This window comes from Chionomys nivalis, chromosome 15 (assembly GCF_950005125.1).
Source record: "Chionomys nivalis chromosome 15, mChiNiv1.1, whole genome shotgun sequence".
Lineage (NCBI taxonomy): Eukaryota > Metazoa > Chordata > Mammalia > Rodentia > Cricetidae > Chionomys > Chionomys nivalis.
Genome location: NC_080100.1, coordinates 9813721 through 9828485, shown reverse-complemented (window position 1 = coordinate 9828485; position 14765 = coordinate 9813721). Strand labels below are relative to the sequence as shown.

The following is a 14765-nucleotide window of genomic DNA, read 5'->3' as shown; positions in this document are numbered from 1 at the left end:
CTCAAAGGCCTGAGAGGCTCCTTGGCACCTCTGAGCAAGACTGCGGTGCTAATGAAGGAGGCTCTAAGACAGCGGAGCCACCTCCCTTCTGAACTCAGGCCTGTGCAGCTGCACACACGCCAAGAACTTAGGGGAGGCGTGTTTACGGATCTTCTAGGTACTGTCTGCTGGGGCCCCAGGCTCCCTTCTTCCTCACTCTGTCATCCTTGATTTGACCCCTTTACAGAGTTAGGACCTTCACAATTATATTCTGTTTACCCTTCTCTGCCACCAGAGGGCAAGCTACCCCAGGGCAGAGAATATCTCTGCCCCACCTCTGGAGCCCCAAGCTTGAAGAACCTTGAGGATCTCTCTGAGTGGAGAATGAGACACTCAGCTGACTGTGTTCTTTGGCTCCAGGCCAATAATCTAAATCAAGTTTTACATGGACTTGCAGACACTGTCTACCGGCCCCTGGCTACAGTCACACAGGTATTCAAGACAGCAGTCCCAGAGCACAGGCAGCATTGTGAGTTTTAAAGATTCGCCAATGTGCTAGAAGGTTTTGAAAATATTAAATGAAATAAGCTTCAGAGAATGTCACAATAACGAAAAAGAGTTATTACAAAGCTCGCAGACAATTGTTACCTTGATACTGTTCTTGAACAGAAATCCTGGCATGGAAAAGCCCTTTTTTTTATCAAGAGGTTCGCTGAATATGACGATCTGTTCAAAGAGGAAAACGCGCCTCTCTTTGCATCGGGGCAGAAGTCCTGCATCTTGGTCTGTGACCAAGAATGTGTCCTGCAAGAGCAGTTTACCCTGGGCAACAATTTTACCCTAAAAAAGAAGAGGGGAAGAAAGGAGGGGAGAAAACATTGCATTCTCAGTGGCCAATGGTCTGTTTGGTTTCCTCCCACAGAATGACGTGTCCTTCTAGGACCTTACAGAGCTCATTCTTTCACTGCAATGAATTCTTAGCTCCAAGCAGAACAATGCTTTAAGTTAGAGGTCTTGCCAATCCTGTGGCTTTAGAATGCGAGAATAAGAAAGGGCTTCTTTAGGGGTGGTTCTGACAAAAGGAAGCCATCCCTCTCCCCTAGGTGTGTCAGCAGAAGCCCTCCAGGTACAGACTGGGCTTCAGTCTGAAGAACACGGACCTGGGACATTAAACCTTAATGCAGGTATCAAGAAACATTAAAGCATCTTCTGGCTCCTTACTTAACTGGAAGACTGATTCTGACTTGAATTCACTTTTTTATACATAGTAAATACTGTATAAGTGTCAGAGCGTGCAACCAGAATAAGCTGGGAAGATTCAAGAACCCAGTGGCCCTGAAGTTAATCTCCCAGGGATGAGAGAAGGACAAGAGCCTTCATCCTTGGCTTTTGTGGCTTTAGATGCCTGGAGAGGATACAGACACCATCAGAGGCAAAGCACAGCCCTGGGGGCCTCTATTCTACTGGCTTCAGGCAGAGCACAGTCCCCAAAGGAAATCAAAGGCACTGAAAAGAGGTTGAAAGTCAGTCACACTGAAGGAGAATGAGAGGAGACAAAAAAACAAAAGACAAGGACCATCTTTCTACATGTGCAGAGAAACAATGCAGGACAAAAGAAAGGGACAGGAGCAGAGGAGACCCTCAAAGAACAACTGCATTACGTCAAATCCTTGCAGCCGCCCAACGTTCATCATGTCGTTACACCGCTTCGGTACTATGCACATGACTTCTACAGCTTTCTGCGGGTGGGGAGAAAACAGAGTCAAAGGTCAAGCTCCTCTCCAGCTGCACTTCCAATCTTAGTTTCTCTCCAGAGAGGGCACAGAGATTCCATCCCCCTGACGTGAACCCCCACCCAAGACCAGACCCCATGCTGGTAGGGAGTTTGCAGGGGTACAGCAGGACCACAAGATACCTCTAATTCTGATGTATCCAGGCTAGCCTTTTTTGAGTACTTGAGGAAGTCCTGTGAGAGAAGGGAGGAAAGATGTGGTGGGTGAGTGAGGGCGGTGGCAGCTGGCCCTCTGCCGCCGTCTGTCTGTGGGCACTTCCGTGCCGTGGCTCATTCCCGCCTCTCAGAACCACAGCACACAGGCATCCCGATGGTGAGAAGCCATCCCTGATTCCCACTCTACTCCAAGACTGACTGTGGCCTCTCTTCATGCCCAGGCCCTAAGATTCAGATGACGTCATCTCTGGTGGCGCTTAATTCACAACTACTGCTAGGCCAACAGGAACAGATATCCGGAGACTCAAAATTTAGTTTAATCAAGAATCCAAGAGGATGAGCTGGAGAAATGGCTCAGCAGTTAAGAGCACTGGCTGCTTCTGGAGAGGACCCAGGTTTGAGTTCCAGCATCCATGTGGTGGCTGACAACTGTTTGTAACTGGTTCCCAGGGGTTCCTACACCCTCTTCTGGTCTCCATGGGTGTCAGGCACACATGCGGTACACAGGCATACGTGCAGTTAAAATACTCACATAAAATATACGTATATTTAAAATAAAGTTAATAGAGCTACAGAACAATCACTGCCATCCCAAGGCATATGGCAGAGACACGAGTTTGTTTTCACTGACCCTTTTGATTCAGAACTTGAGAGGAATGAGATGTGGAAAAGCTGTGCAGAGGTGTCTTACTAATGCAAGGAACTACTCAAACATTTGGAGCAGAGGTAACAAGGTAGCTCTATAAGGAGGCAGGGAGACCTTCTTCTGCACCTGTGGTGGTGTGGAAGGTGAAGGAGCCCAGCCCTTCAGCAGAGGGACAGTGACAGCCCATGCTCTTGTCCCTGCCCTCACCTTCAGGAGCAGCTGGTACTTCATTATTCTCTGTACAGGTTTGATCAACAGATCCGTGAGCTGCAGTCTGTGGCCAAGGCGCTGCTTTAAGTCCTGGGGATTCGAAAAACCAAAAGAAACCACCTCAAGTGTTACTTGTTAAAGGGCAACATTTTATTCCTTATAGTTAACCATAACACCCTGACTGATGAAAGAAAGAAAGAAAGAAAGAAAGAAAGAAAGAAAGAAAGAAAGAAAGAAAGAAAGAAAGAAAGAAAGAAAAAGGCGACAAGGGCATTCTGTCCCGCAGGATGTGAATATGTGGCCTGAATCTTCCTGGGTGACTTTTCAGAAGGCTCTTCATTTCGAGGCTTTTCTTTCTGCCCCACTTGTCCCAGGGAAACGTATGCAACATGGGCTGGCCTGTGTAAGCCTTTTCAGTCTTCGATTACTAAGGCATTTTTTCCCAGTTTGTTTTCTTTATTTACACAAACACATAAATCATTTTTAGGAAATAAATCTAGATCTGAATGACTGAGTTTGTAATGAACCTTAAATTTACAACAATAAGAAACCATTTCTCCGCCAGGGCTAAAAAGAGAGCCCAGTGGTTAAGAGTGCCGGCTGTTCTTTAAGAGGACCCAGGTTCAATTCTCAGAGTCCGCTAGGTGCACATAACTGTTCAACCGCCATAATTCCAGTTCTAGAGGATTCAATGCTCTCTTCAGGCTTCCACAGGCATTAGACACGAAACAACAACAATAAAAGCAAAGCAAACAGAACCAAACCAAATTTCCAAGCCCTTTCCCACCCACTGAAGGGGACTGCAATTACTGAGGACCGTAGCTATGGTAGGAGGTAATTCTCACACTGAGCTTTGTTCCTAGCCATTAACTACTCCTCTAATTCATTGCTTTTATTTTGAGATAGGGTTCCATGAAGTTATCCAGGGTGAACTTTATCTTGCTATGTAGCCAAAGTGAGCCTTAAACTTGTGATCTTTCCACCCTCGGGGCCCTGGAGAAGAGCTGCCACACACTGCTCAAACCCTTCATTTTACCCACAATGGCCTTCTGAACAGCAGGCTGACTACAGACTGAGTCCACGCTCCTTTCTCTGACTTAGAGACGATAAAGCAAGCATCTGGACGCATCTCTCTCAGGCCTCCACGAGGGTTCCTTTTCCCGGGAAATCAGTGACACCCAAACTTCTCATAATCACAGTGCAGTAAGAGATTCAGAAACATCAGTTCCCATGTTGAATCTTACCTCAAAAAAGGTATCGATGTACTCAGAGACAATATGCTCCGACTTTGGCTTGTTTTGACAATAGACTATGTACATGTGCAATCTTCTCTCCTAAGAATAAAGAGGCGAACAGAAGGTTAGACCACTGGGAGTGAGGTAGACTATCAGCACACAGCACATGCAGGGAAGGATCACTGTAGAGCAAGGCTGCTACTCTTGGGAGCTCCTTCCAGATCCAGGGCATTAGCCTACTCCGGCTCTGGGCTCTGAAACAGCCCTGTTTTCATCTACCACACACCGATCCTTTACTTTACTGTACCGGCAACACCACTGGCAGCGTGAGAACACACTTCCATTACTCCAAGGCTGCCAGCAGTCCTGTGTTTAGTAAGTCTTTAATCTCAAATCCCATGGCAGGGAAAATAGGGACAATGGGCATCCTGCTAATTCGACAGCTTTCAAAGCCACATATGCAGACCCCTCGGGGTCCACGGGGCCTATCTGTGTTTCCCTTAGGCCAAAAATCACTTTTGAAACGCCACTGGGATGTCACTGCCCTCTGGTGGTGCTGACATCAGTACTGACTGACGCACCCCAGGTCCAAGGTGGGTGGGGGAAAATCACTGGCAGCAAGACAAGGCTTTGTCAGCACTGTGAGTCTGCCACAGAAAATGCCAGCTTCACTTCAGAATGCCACTGACGAACTCATCTTATTAAGGCTTGCACATGGCACACACATGCCTTCCGCATCCTCACATCAGCATGCGAGTCTGCTTCACTCTTCCGCATTCAGTCACGGCCTTGAGGAAGAGCACTCGTGACTGAAGCCAGTTCAACAGCGGCTTGTGTTACGAACTACCAACAGCCTGACAGAATGATGGGCACAACGCAATTGCTTCTACTCTGGAAGCTGGGGGAAATTTTCTTGAGCACTGATGAAGTATGCTTGTCATCTTAAGGCAAGACACACAGCTGGCAGTGAGGATGAACAGTGGAAATCCCAGGTTCAAGAGGGGGAAAAATAAAGAACTCTGGAAACCATGGGCCTTAGCTTGATGAGACTCTCTGAAGGCCCAGTGATGGAGCTAAAAGGCTCATCTGGGATGACATGCCAACAAGAGCATGCCAACTCAGCAGCTGGCTTCCAACTGCCTGGTTCATGATTCTCAAACTGCCTGGAGCCAAAGGCTCTGACAGCAAGTCAGCTAAACAGATAATAGACAGCAGCAAGGAGAAGATCACACAGTCTTCTGAGAGCCTGTGTTGTACCAGCTTTTAAGAAATTATCCTTTACCATTGCTGGGCAGTGGAGGTGCACACCTTTAATCCCAGTACTCAGGAGGCAGAGGCAGCCTGGTCTACAAGAGCTAGTTCCAGGACAGGCCTCAAAGCTACAGAGAAAGACTGGTATATGCCAAAGATAACTGTCTACAGTTACTTGAAAAGGATATTTAAGGTATTCATTCATCCATTTCTAACTACTGTCTGTGAAGATAAGATTTTTTATTTTACAGTAACAATAAAAATCCTACAATATATGGAGAGCAGAACCAGATATAAAAATCTACCTTCTATCAAGCTTGATATTAAAAATAATGCAAAAATACAAAAGCCTTCTTGAAAATATAGGGATTTTTCCTTAAAACAACTTGCATACGTATCATTTGTTTTAGATGCATCCATATATTTAGCTAGAACATCAAGCCCACTACAGGTATGGACAGGTAAATAATTAGCAAATACTTGTTTGTCTTTAGACACCTGCAAGGTTACCGTGCCAAGCCTGTCTGGCTCTGGAGCCCTCTGACCAACCTGCATTGTTGCAATCCCAGAGCCAGACAGGGTCAGGAGTGGGAAAGCGGGTAGCTCAGAGTCAGACAAGCCACAGGGGATTAAAACTACGAATGACTGACAGCACCTACTCTTCTAAACGTCAGGCGGCCTCATCTTCAAGTCACCAGAGGTGCCAGTAACAGAAGAGAATACAAAACAGCCTCTGTACTCACATGCTTCACAAAAAGGGATCCTAGTTTTTCTGGATCTTCAAGGCACTTCTCCAACTCTCCTAAAAAAAAGCTGGAGACAGAAAAACATCAGAACTCTTTCCAGCTTGTCTTCTTAATTGCAGACTGAGTCTATGCAGAGGTGGACAACTTGGAAGACTACAGCTCGTACTTCCCAAGTATAAGCCCGGCAGAAAGCAGTGTAAAAAGCCAAGACAGAGATGAAGCTCCCCTCAAACCTTCCGACAATTACTATTTCCTCCTCACGTCCTTTCAAGGATGCACGCACTAACATCTGGCCAGACACCGAGTAAACGAATGTTCCAAGGCACCGCTCTGTCCCATTTCTGAAAACTTGGCCGTTTTGCCCATGAACTTCCCCTCCATGATGGGTTTTAGAAGCTCAAACTGGGTGACAGACATGAAATGGTTTCACCTGTGCCAGCTCCATGAGTTGTTTCAAGTACCAATGAAGTCAAGCCTAGTCAGAGCTCTTAGCTTCATACAGGATCAGAGTACAGTGGAGGCCCAAGTGTGCCCCGCTCTTCTCTCAGATGTGTGCTGCTTTACCACTCACATATGTTTACGTTTTGCAAACTGTGTTGACCTTTGTAGCACTTGGGGTTCCAATGTCCCCCTGGCTACAAACACTCTGAATCCAGTTTCAATGGCCACCACATGATTCATCCCTTCTCCTTTCCCTGTTGGGAACCAGCCTCAGGAACTGAAGCTAAAGTGCCAGATGCCTTCCCTTCTATTTCTTACATTTGGTTTGTGTTTGTGCGTGCACTTATGCACAACGGCACACATGTGGAGAACTTATTGCAGTGGGTTCCGGGATCAAACTCAGGTCCCCAGGCTTGGCGGCAATCACCTTTGCCTGTTGAGCTAGTCCGCATCCACCTATCCCTTTCTGGGCTGATCGCTACACTTCCGTGAAGCTTAGAGCATGTAGAGCATGTGCTGAGGTATTTAAAGTTGCCCAATTGTTTATCTATGAATTTTAGTGAATTCGATGCTACTGAGCTTGTGTACATGAAAAGCTTTTTATGAGTTTAAAGGGTTTAGGTTTTATGCTCCCTTCAGAGAGGTAAGAGCAGGATACAAACAACTTCTAGAAATGCCCAATTGTGACACCTTCCTGCACCTGTGTATTTCATAGCTTAAAGTGCATAGACATCTCTGCTGTTGGAGAGACAGAGTCCAATCAGAGTAGTGAGGCCTAATGACTAAGTATGTGGGTCTGTAGCCTCAGCTGTGTGCTTTGTTTTTTAAATCATTTTGTTTGTGTGTGTGCAGGTATGTGGTGTGTGTGCATATTCACATGTTTATGGCTGAGTATATGTGGGGTACAAGCATGTGTTTGTGCACACATGTGTGGAACCCCAGAGTTGATGGCAGGAATCTATTTTGATCCTGTCCCACACCTTGACTACTGGGGCAAGGTCTCCTATTTGAATCCAGAGCTCACAGAGCTTTGGCTAGTCTTGCTGGCCAGCTTACCCCTGGGATCCTGTCTCCACCCTGTGTCCTGGTATTACAGGAAGGTTTTTGTGCGCAACCAACATTTACATGGCGCTGGGGATCAAAACTCCAGCCCTCACACTTGGACAGCATATACTTTACTCCCGGCTCCAGCCTCAGCTTTAACGAGGCCTGGGCTTTGCAGATGGCCATAGCATGCTCCAGCAGGGAGGAGCTGAGTTGGTACCGGAAGACAGCAGGAGACCTGTCCAGGAGATGGGAGACTGCAGCTGGAACCCCGTGACAGTATCAGTAGCCAGTGTTAAAACAGCCCTGGACAATTAAGGGTTTTCAAATTGTAAACACAGGGGCAGATGTACGGTGGCAAGTCGTCAGGCCAAGGCAACCTTCCTTTACACTGGCTGCCATAGCCCTCTCCTGACTCAGATAGGGGTGAGTAAACTTCATTTTCCTGGGACATCCTGTCTACTTCTCCGTGGCGCTAAGTTGGGCAAGTGAACTCTAAATTCTCTGACAGTAATATGAACTCAGAGGCAGCTGCAGCTCGAACTGGAAACAGAGTCTCACTGTAAGCAGACGCTGCCATCGCTGGGTATGAAGATCCTGCTGTGTATGCTGTGGACGGAGAATGGGAGCCACAGAGAGAGGCTGACAGGCTGTACTTTGAACGCTTGATGCCCAGCTGTGCTGTGCTGTTGGGGGTGGGGCACAGAAACCTTAGGAGCTAGGTCATTGCTGGAAGACCCTCTGCACCTCCTGCTGCTCTGTATTTTCTGTCAAAATGAGGTGAAGGATCTCCTAAAGTACACACTCCTTCAGACATAGCGTCTTTCCAGAGTGTATGGGGACAGGAGACTATGGACTGAAAGCAGGGCAGAAAGATAGGGAAACCAAGGGGACAGATGGAGTGAAAAAGAGCTTTTCATTTCCTGGGATCTGATTTGTATTTCTTGCTGGCTCAGATGCAAGAATTTTAACATGCCTAGCAAAACCACAGCAGTGTTGCTTACATAGAGACAACATTCTCTTTCCTGAGACACATCTCAAACAGGGTGCGCCCCGAGAGCTAAGCGTGGCTGCTGGGGGTAGGGAGAGTTTCCCATGCTCTGGTGCATGACCATCTACCCATGCACATATGGGCAGCATTACTGGGCTTGTTGAGCTATAAAGAGGGAAGCGAGAGGATAGGAAGTCAGGAGGAGTTGCATGGGGGGCTGTCAAGGTATGGGGAGAAGGGATGGATCTGATCAGGATACATACACATGTATGAAATCCTCAACACATGGATAAACAAAAGAAGAGAAAAATTAATCCAATAAATCTAGTGTTTGTGTGTGAGCAACAGCTAAGAACCCACGTAAAGGCAAGTTAAACTTCATCTGAAGCACACCTCTCAACCTGCACTTCATCTCAGCCCAAGGGCTGGGAAGCACTGCTTTCTCTTATATGAACCTGTGTGTGTCAGAGAAAAATCGTTCAGGTGAAACAAGCCATAGTCTCAATAAAAATATTCACCTTAATCTCCTTGTGACCTATGTGCAGCAAGAATCCCTTTGATATGCTATCCCATCAGCACATCCTGAAATTGCTTACTGCGCTCTAAATCAAGATCTCTGCTACACCCGAAAGGAAGTTCCTGGAAATGTAGGTTGCATGACAGGCAGCATTGAACTGTGTCTTCCACAGTGCTGCCAGAGCAAACCCTCTGAAACTGGAGTCAAAACAAGTCTTCATTCCTACTCACCTTCTACCCTGTGTATGTGTAAGGCATTTTGGCCAAAGAGGAAAAGCTCACTGACTCAGAGAATCGGACTAGCGGACTGGAGCTGCTGCTGTGAATGAGCCTCACCACACATCTCTCAGATGTTTGGAACTGGTTTGTAGGCAGAACTTGGAATGCCTGGAGACCGTGATCCCTAGAAGCCCCAGAACGCTACACGCAGAGCTTCATGTGTGCCTCTGGTGGGGGAGCAGAGGAACAGATGTGGACAGAAATGTGGACAAGAAAGAATGCACTCCTGAGGTTTTACACGGTGCAAGGACTCTGGAGAACTGGGTTAGAGGGCATGGACACTACACTCTGAGGACAGAGATGGCTGTGCGCACAACACGTCCAGGCTAAGACACCCTGACCAGGGCGGATTTGTTTCTGTGGGGCTGGGGACTGAACTCAGAGAATTGCGCTCTGCCAGTAGTTACATCACCAGCCCAAGGCTGACTGCAAAAGTAATGAACAAATAAACCTGGTGGAGAAAAACCTCAACATCACCTAGCACTCAGGCACAGTTAATGCAGGCTGCTTTTAACCAGGTTTTCTATCAGAGTGGGGACCAAGAAGAAGAGAAAGATTTAAGGTACAGACATGGTTGTTAAAGAGAAAGCCACTAGGAAGTCTTTCTGCACTGGGCCAATAGGAGAAGGGCTCTGACAGCATCTTAGATCAGCATCAGCCAGACTCCAGCTGTGGCAGACACAAGAGGATAAAAGGCCTAACTCATCTGAAAGAATTTTCTTTTAAAAAAAGCGCTGCTTGGGGCGCTTGGCTCCCACGGCCCCCTAGAAAAGTGTTTTCTTGGGTTAGCTAACCAAGAACATCTCTATGACTGCAGTCATGCTCTGAATAGGGCAAGACACTGCTCAAGTGGGCAGCAGATCCTGGCAAGAAGAATGCAAAAATTACTGCTCAGAGGTTTTTACTGAGATTCCCAAATGGGAGGCCAGAGACGTGTGTTAGGGTCAGAGTCCCAACACGGAGCCTGTAGGGAAATGCAGGAAGCTGCCAGAATCAAGCCAAGTCACAAGGAGGAGCTCGGGATTTTGGAGAAGTTGCAAATCTGGACCCTCTACCAAGAAAAGCTGCAGGAGCGAGAAGTCAGCCCAGGAGTGCAGCTTCGTGGGCTGCACATGAGAGGACCATACCACGACGTACTGATGGTGCTTGAGACGAGGCTACAGGACTTAAGTGTTTCGAGTTTGCTTTGGTTTAATTCTTCCTTGTTATTTCCTTGTTCCTCTTCTGGAATGGGATGCTAAACCTGTGCTCCCATGTGCTACAAGTATGAAACTTCCTGATTATCTTTCTGACGAACAGGTAACTTCACTCTGAGCCCAGAAGAGAATGTGAGAACTTGTCAGGTTGGACGGAATGAGATGAGCATGAATCTTTGAGGCCCAGTGGTCTCTGAATATGGAGTGTCCTCCATGGGCTTGTCTTCTCAGTGTTGGGTCTTCAGCTGGTGGTTGTTGGGGAATATCATTTTAAGGTGTGCGACCTTTGTTTTTGCTGCATTTGTTTAACTCTGTGAAGCTGTGTTACTGTGCCTAACACACCTGATGGTCCTAATTAAGAACTGAACAACCAAATAGCGAGGCATGAGCAAGGACAGGTGGGGCGGGCAGACAGAGTAGAAACAGGCAAAATCTGAGAGAAAGTGGTGCCAGAGAACAAGGAGAGGAGGACGCCAGGGGCCAGCCACCCAGCTAAACAGCAAGCTACGAAGAAAAAGTAAAGGTATACAGAAATAGAGGAAGGTAAAAGCCCAGAGGCAAAAGTGTTTGGGATAACTTAAGAAAAGCTGGCAAGAAACAAGCCAAACGAAGGTTGAGCATTCATAAATAATAAGTATGTAAGCCTCCATGTATGTGATTTTCTTGGGAGCTGGGTGTCAGGTCCCTCAAAAAACAAAAAGAGTAAAAAAAAAAATCATACAACAGGTGGCACTATTTGGGGACGCTGTGGGAACTTGAGACAGGGACCTTCTGCAGAAAGTCAGTCACGGGGACTGGTCTTTGGGGTATATCATCCTAGCCCCTTGCCATCTCCCTGTTTCCTGTCTAGAATACAGTGAGGGATCTTCTCAGCCATACTTTCCTAGTGCCATATCACGCCCAGAACTCATGGTGCCTAGCCATCTGAAGAAACTCTCTGAAAATATGAACCAGAGTCAATCTCTCCTCCCCAGAGTTCTCTGTGCTGGGTATTTTGGTTACAATGATAAAGAGCTAATTAGTACGGAGAGGAAAAGAATGGCTCACAGTGGTGGGTCATGACCACAGCAGACTGCCGCTGTTCAGGGACTTGGCATCCTGGCACAGCCTAGCATAAAAACCTATGACTCTGTCCCCTGCCATAAAATGCTACAATAGTGCAGCACTTTGTCCTTAGCTCAAACTCCCTCCATGAAACTACGCAGGTTACAGAACAAGGGCATCTGAAACTTTCCTTTAGCCCTGGCCAGGCCCGAGACAGCATCATGCATGGCAGGTGTCTTACGTACTCTCTGTGCCAGTCGTAAATCTGATGGATGTTGCCAAACACAATCTTGTCTTTTCCTTTCATGTCATCAGGAACACCGTCTTCTTTCATAAGGGCCATGTAGCCCTACAAAGCAATGAGTGTGAATGAATGCATAGCACAATGTCTGCATCAGACATGGGTTAACAGTCATGGCACCCGATACAGACACGCACCATCCTATGAACAAACCAAAACCCGGCATGAAAAGTGTCCTTACTGACTGCTTCATGACTATTGTTATAGTCACTGCTGTAACAGTGTAACGTTTTTAAATGAATGAAAATTCTCCGAAGAAACTCAAATAGCTGAAGACATAAATGGTTTCATAAAGCAAGCAATCCCACCAGCAACTAAACATAGGGAGCTGGTCAGTCAGAAGTCTCTCTGGTTTTAGGATTTACATCATAAACAAAGGGACTGAACTCTGAGATCGGTAGACAGCACAATAAAAGGGATTTAATAATATCTTTCTGTAAGTTGCGTGTTAACACAGATGAATTGACTATCCAGCTAACGCGTGCTTTACTCTCTGTTCAGCTGGAAATGGTGTATCTTGTGGAGCCTGGGTAGCTATGGCAGGAAGAGTGAGTGTGAGGCCATTCTAGGCTACATAGCAAGACTCTGTTTTGAAACACAATAAAACTTCTATTCAATCCCAATGAGGTAGAGTTTATATTAGAAACCTTATTGCTACCAATGACTGCAGAAAAACCAAGCATCTTAAGCATTTATGCCAGGGAACCGCAGGGACTCTTTGCACTATGGCTCTTCGACAGTGCTGAGCGTGGAAGCCAGGCTGTGTGCACATGAACCAAAGGCTCTGCTACTGAGCTAATACACAATGGCTGCCACTTTTAATGAGATGGGACCCAAAAGGTATGGCTCTGCACACATCAGCAAAACTGAAAAGAAAAGTAGTATTTTATACTATAAAAAATCCCTCTGCTTTAGAGTCAGAGGTGGCGGCACCATCTGTAAAACCAGCACGTGGGGAAGTGCAGGCACGAGAGTTATGAGTTTAAAACCAGCCTTAGTTAAACGTCGAGACTAGGTCTAAAAAAAAAACAGATTTAGGTGTGGTTGCTCATATCTATTACAGCACTCAACAGGTTGAGGCAGGAGGACTGCCACAAGTGTGAGGACAGCCTGGGCGACACTGTGAGTTCCAAGTTAGCTTAGGCTTCAGAACATAATATGAAAACCGACTAGCTAGCCAACCAACCAACCAAAATAGGCCGGTGGATGAATTGAGTTTACAGCATGCTCCTGCCTGTAACTGACTAGTACTGAAGACAGTGGCTTTGCTGTACCTACAGAGTACTCAGAAAATGCTAGTGACTAAAAATGGTGGTATAGCTATTCTGTGTACATTTGTAAGTAAATGCCCCTGTAGAGGCACGGGTCAGAGCAATAATATGTGGATTCAGAATTGGCTGGATCCATAGCTCAACCACACTGACTATTCAACCAATATTACTGTTGTTTCTATGGTAACATCTAATCTTACAAAATAATTAAAGGCAAAATTTCAAGATAAAAATCACAAGACTACTGGTCATAAAAACCTAAAAACCTAGTTATATATAAAATATATACCAGAATGTACTATGTAAAAAATTCTTTACAGTTGGACACAGTTTGCTAAGACAGTTACATTGTAAGGCTTCTGAGACAGTATCATCATCCTGCCATCTGAAATGGCACCTCTCTGAAGTTTCCAAAGATACATACCTCAACCACACAGCCAAGGTCCCGCACATAGTCTCGCTCTGTTTCCACTAATTCTTGCAAAACATAGCTAGAAGAGAAATACAGAGTGTTTTCTGAATAAATTGTCACACACAAATTTGCTTTTGTGAGGATGGGTTTTTGCAGGACTGCACAACAATACATTACATTTATACAAGCGGGTCTGTCTGGCAGGTTGAGTGAACGACTGTGAGCACTGTATGGGCCAGGACACGTGGGCACACACAGGTATAACACATGTGCACATACATTATACAGGTATGATGATGGCATAAAATGAAAACAGCGAGAAGCATAGGCCCAAGTTTGTTATGAAGGTACGACATTAGAGGGTACAGCTGTTTTTTTTTAATTAAGTCATTTTAGGCTCCAGTGGACATACAAGGAAAAAATTTCTATTTCAGATATCTAAAGTACGTACATCACCCTTAAGTGTATCTGTCTGTAACAACCAAGGGGACTTTGATGAAAGAGAACACTTCCTGGGGTTGGTTGCCTCCCAGGCATTAAAGACAAGGCTCTATTGCTGAAGTCACCATAAATTGGGGACACAGGACTTAGAGGATTTGAGCTGAATGACCTGAAAGCCTCTACCCGAGAGCTAGATTTCATAGTATCAATTGGCGCTATGGAAGCTGCCAAGGGAGAGACACAATCGATAACCCTCCTGATGCTCATGGACAACAATAGTGACGTACAACATGGCAAGAACAACACAAGGTAACCAGCAGCTGTGTAACTGGACTTAAGGACCACACAGCAGGAGAGAACCCACGCCTGGCACTGGAAACCCAGCCAATGATCTGGAGCTGGTGAGGTTAAGGGTCTTAGGGTCTTTACTATCCCTCAGCTAAACCAATGTAACTCCTAACTGCATCTCAAATACTTAGTCTTATGCCCTCAGGTAAGTCTAACTCACGTCCTGTTGAAAAAGTTTGCAGCAAATGGAGACCATTCTAGAAAGCCAGAGCTCATCAGAATGCAGAGAACAACTGACAGCTATTGACAGTGCCCAGTTGCAAGAGATAGATCTACGACCCAAGCCCATTTCTGATGCTCAGGGAACATGACAAAAGGGGGGTGGAAAGGGTCTACGAGCCAGAGGACAAGGAAGTCTGTGGCCAAGCTGTGTCTCCTAGAAACGTCAGGGAAGCTTCACTCTTGATGCCTCAACAGCATGGTTGTCTACACAAGCCCTGGACAAGGACACCAGTGGACAAGAACA

At 46.2% G+C, this 14765-nt stretch overlaps 1 protein-coding gene across 9 annotated transcripts in view; it reads right to left on the bottom strand.

Annotated features, from left to right (window-relative positions):
- Trio (trio Rho guanine nucleotide exchange factor) overlaps positions 1-14765 on the bottom strand; it is a 282715-nt gene that overhangs the window by 20409 nt on the left and 247541 nt on the right. For all 9 annotated transcript variants that reach the window (XM_057789603.1, XM_057789604.1, XM_057789612.1 and 6 more), the window contains exons 39-46: positions 13523-13589; positions 11772-11875; positions 6013-6082; positions 4028-4117; positions 2781-2873; positions 1895-1945; positions 1641-1718; positions 628-819 (exon numbers count right to left, since the gene is read on the bottom strand). In XM_057789603.1, the coding sequence (XP_057645586.1) occupies positions 628-819; positions 1641-1718; positions 1895-1945; positions 2781-2873; positions 4028-4117; positions 6013-6082; positions 11772-11875; positions 13523-13589 (745 nt within the window). The remainder of the gene's footprint in view (positions 1-627; positions 820-1640; positions 1719-1894; positions 1946-2780; positions 2874-4027; positions 4118-6012; positions 6083-11771; positions 11876-13522; positions 13590-14765) is intronic.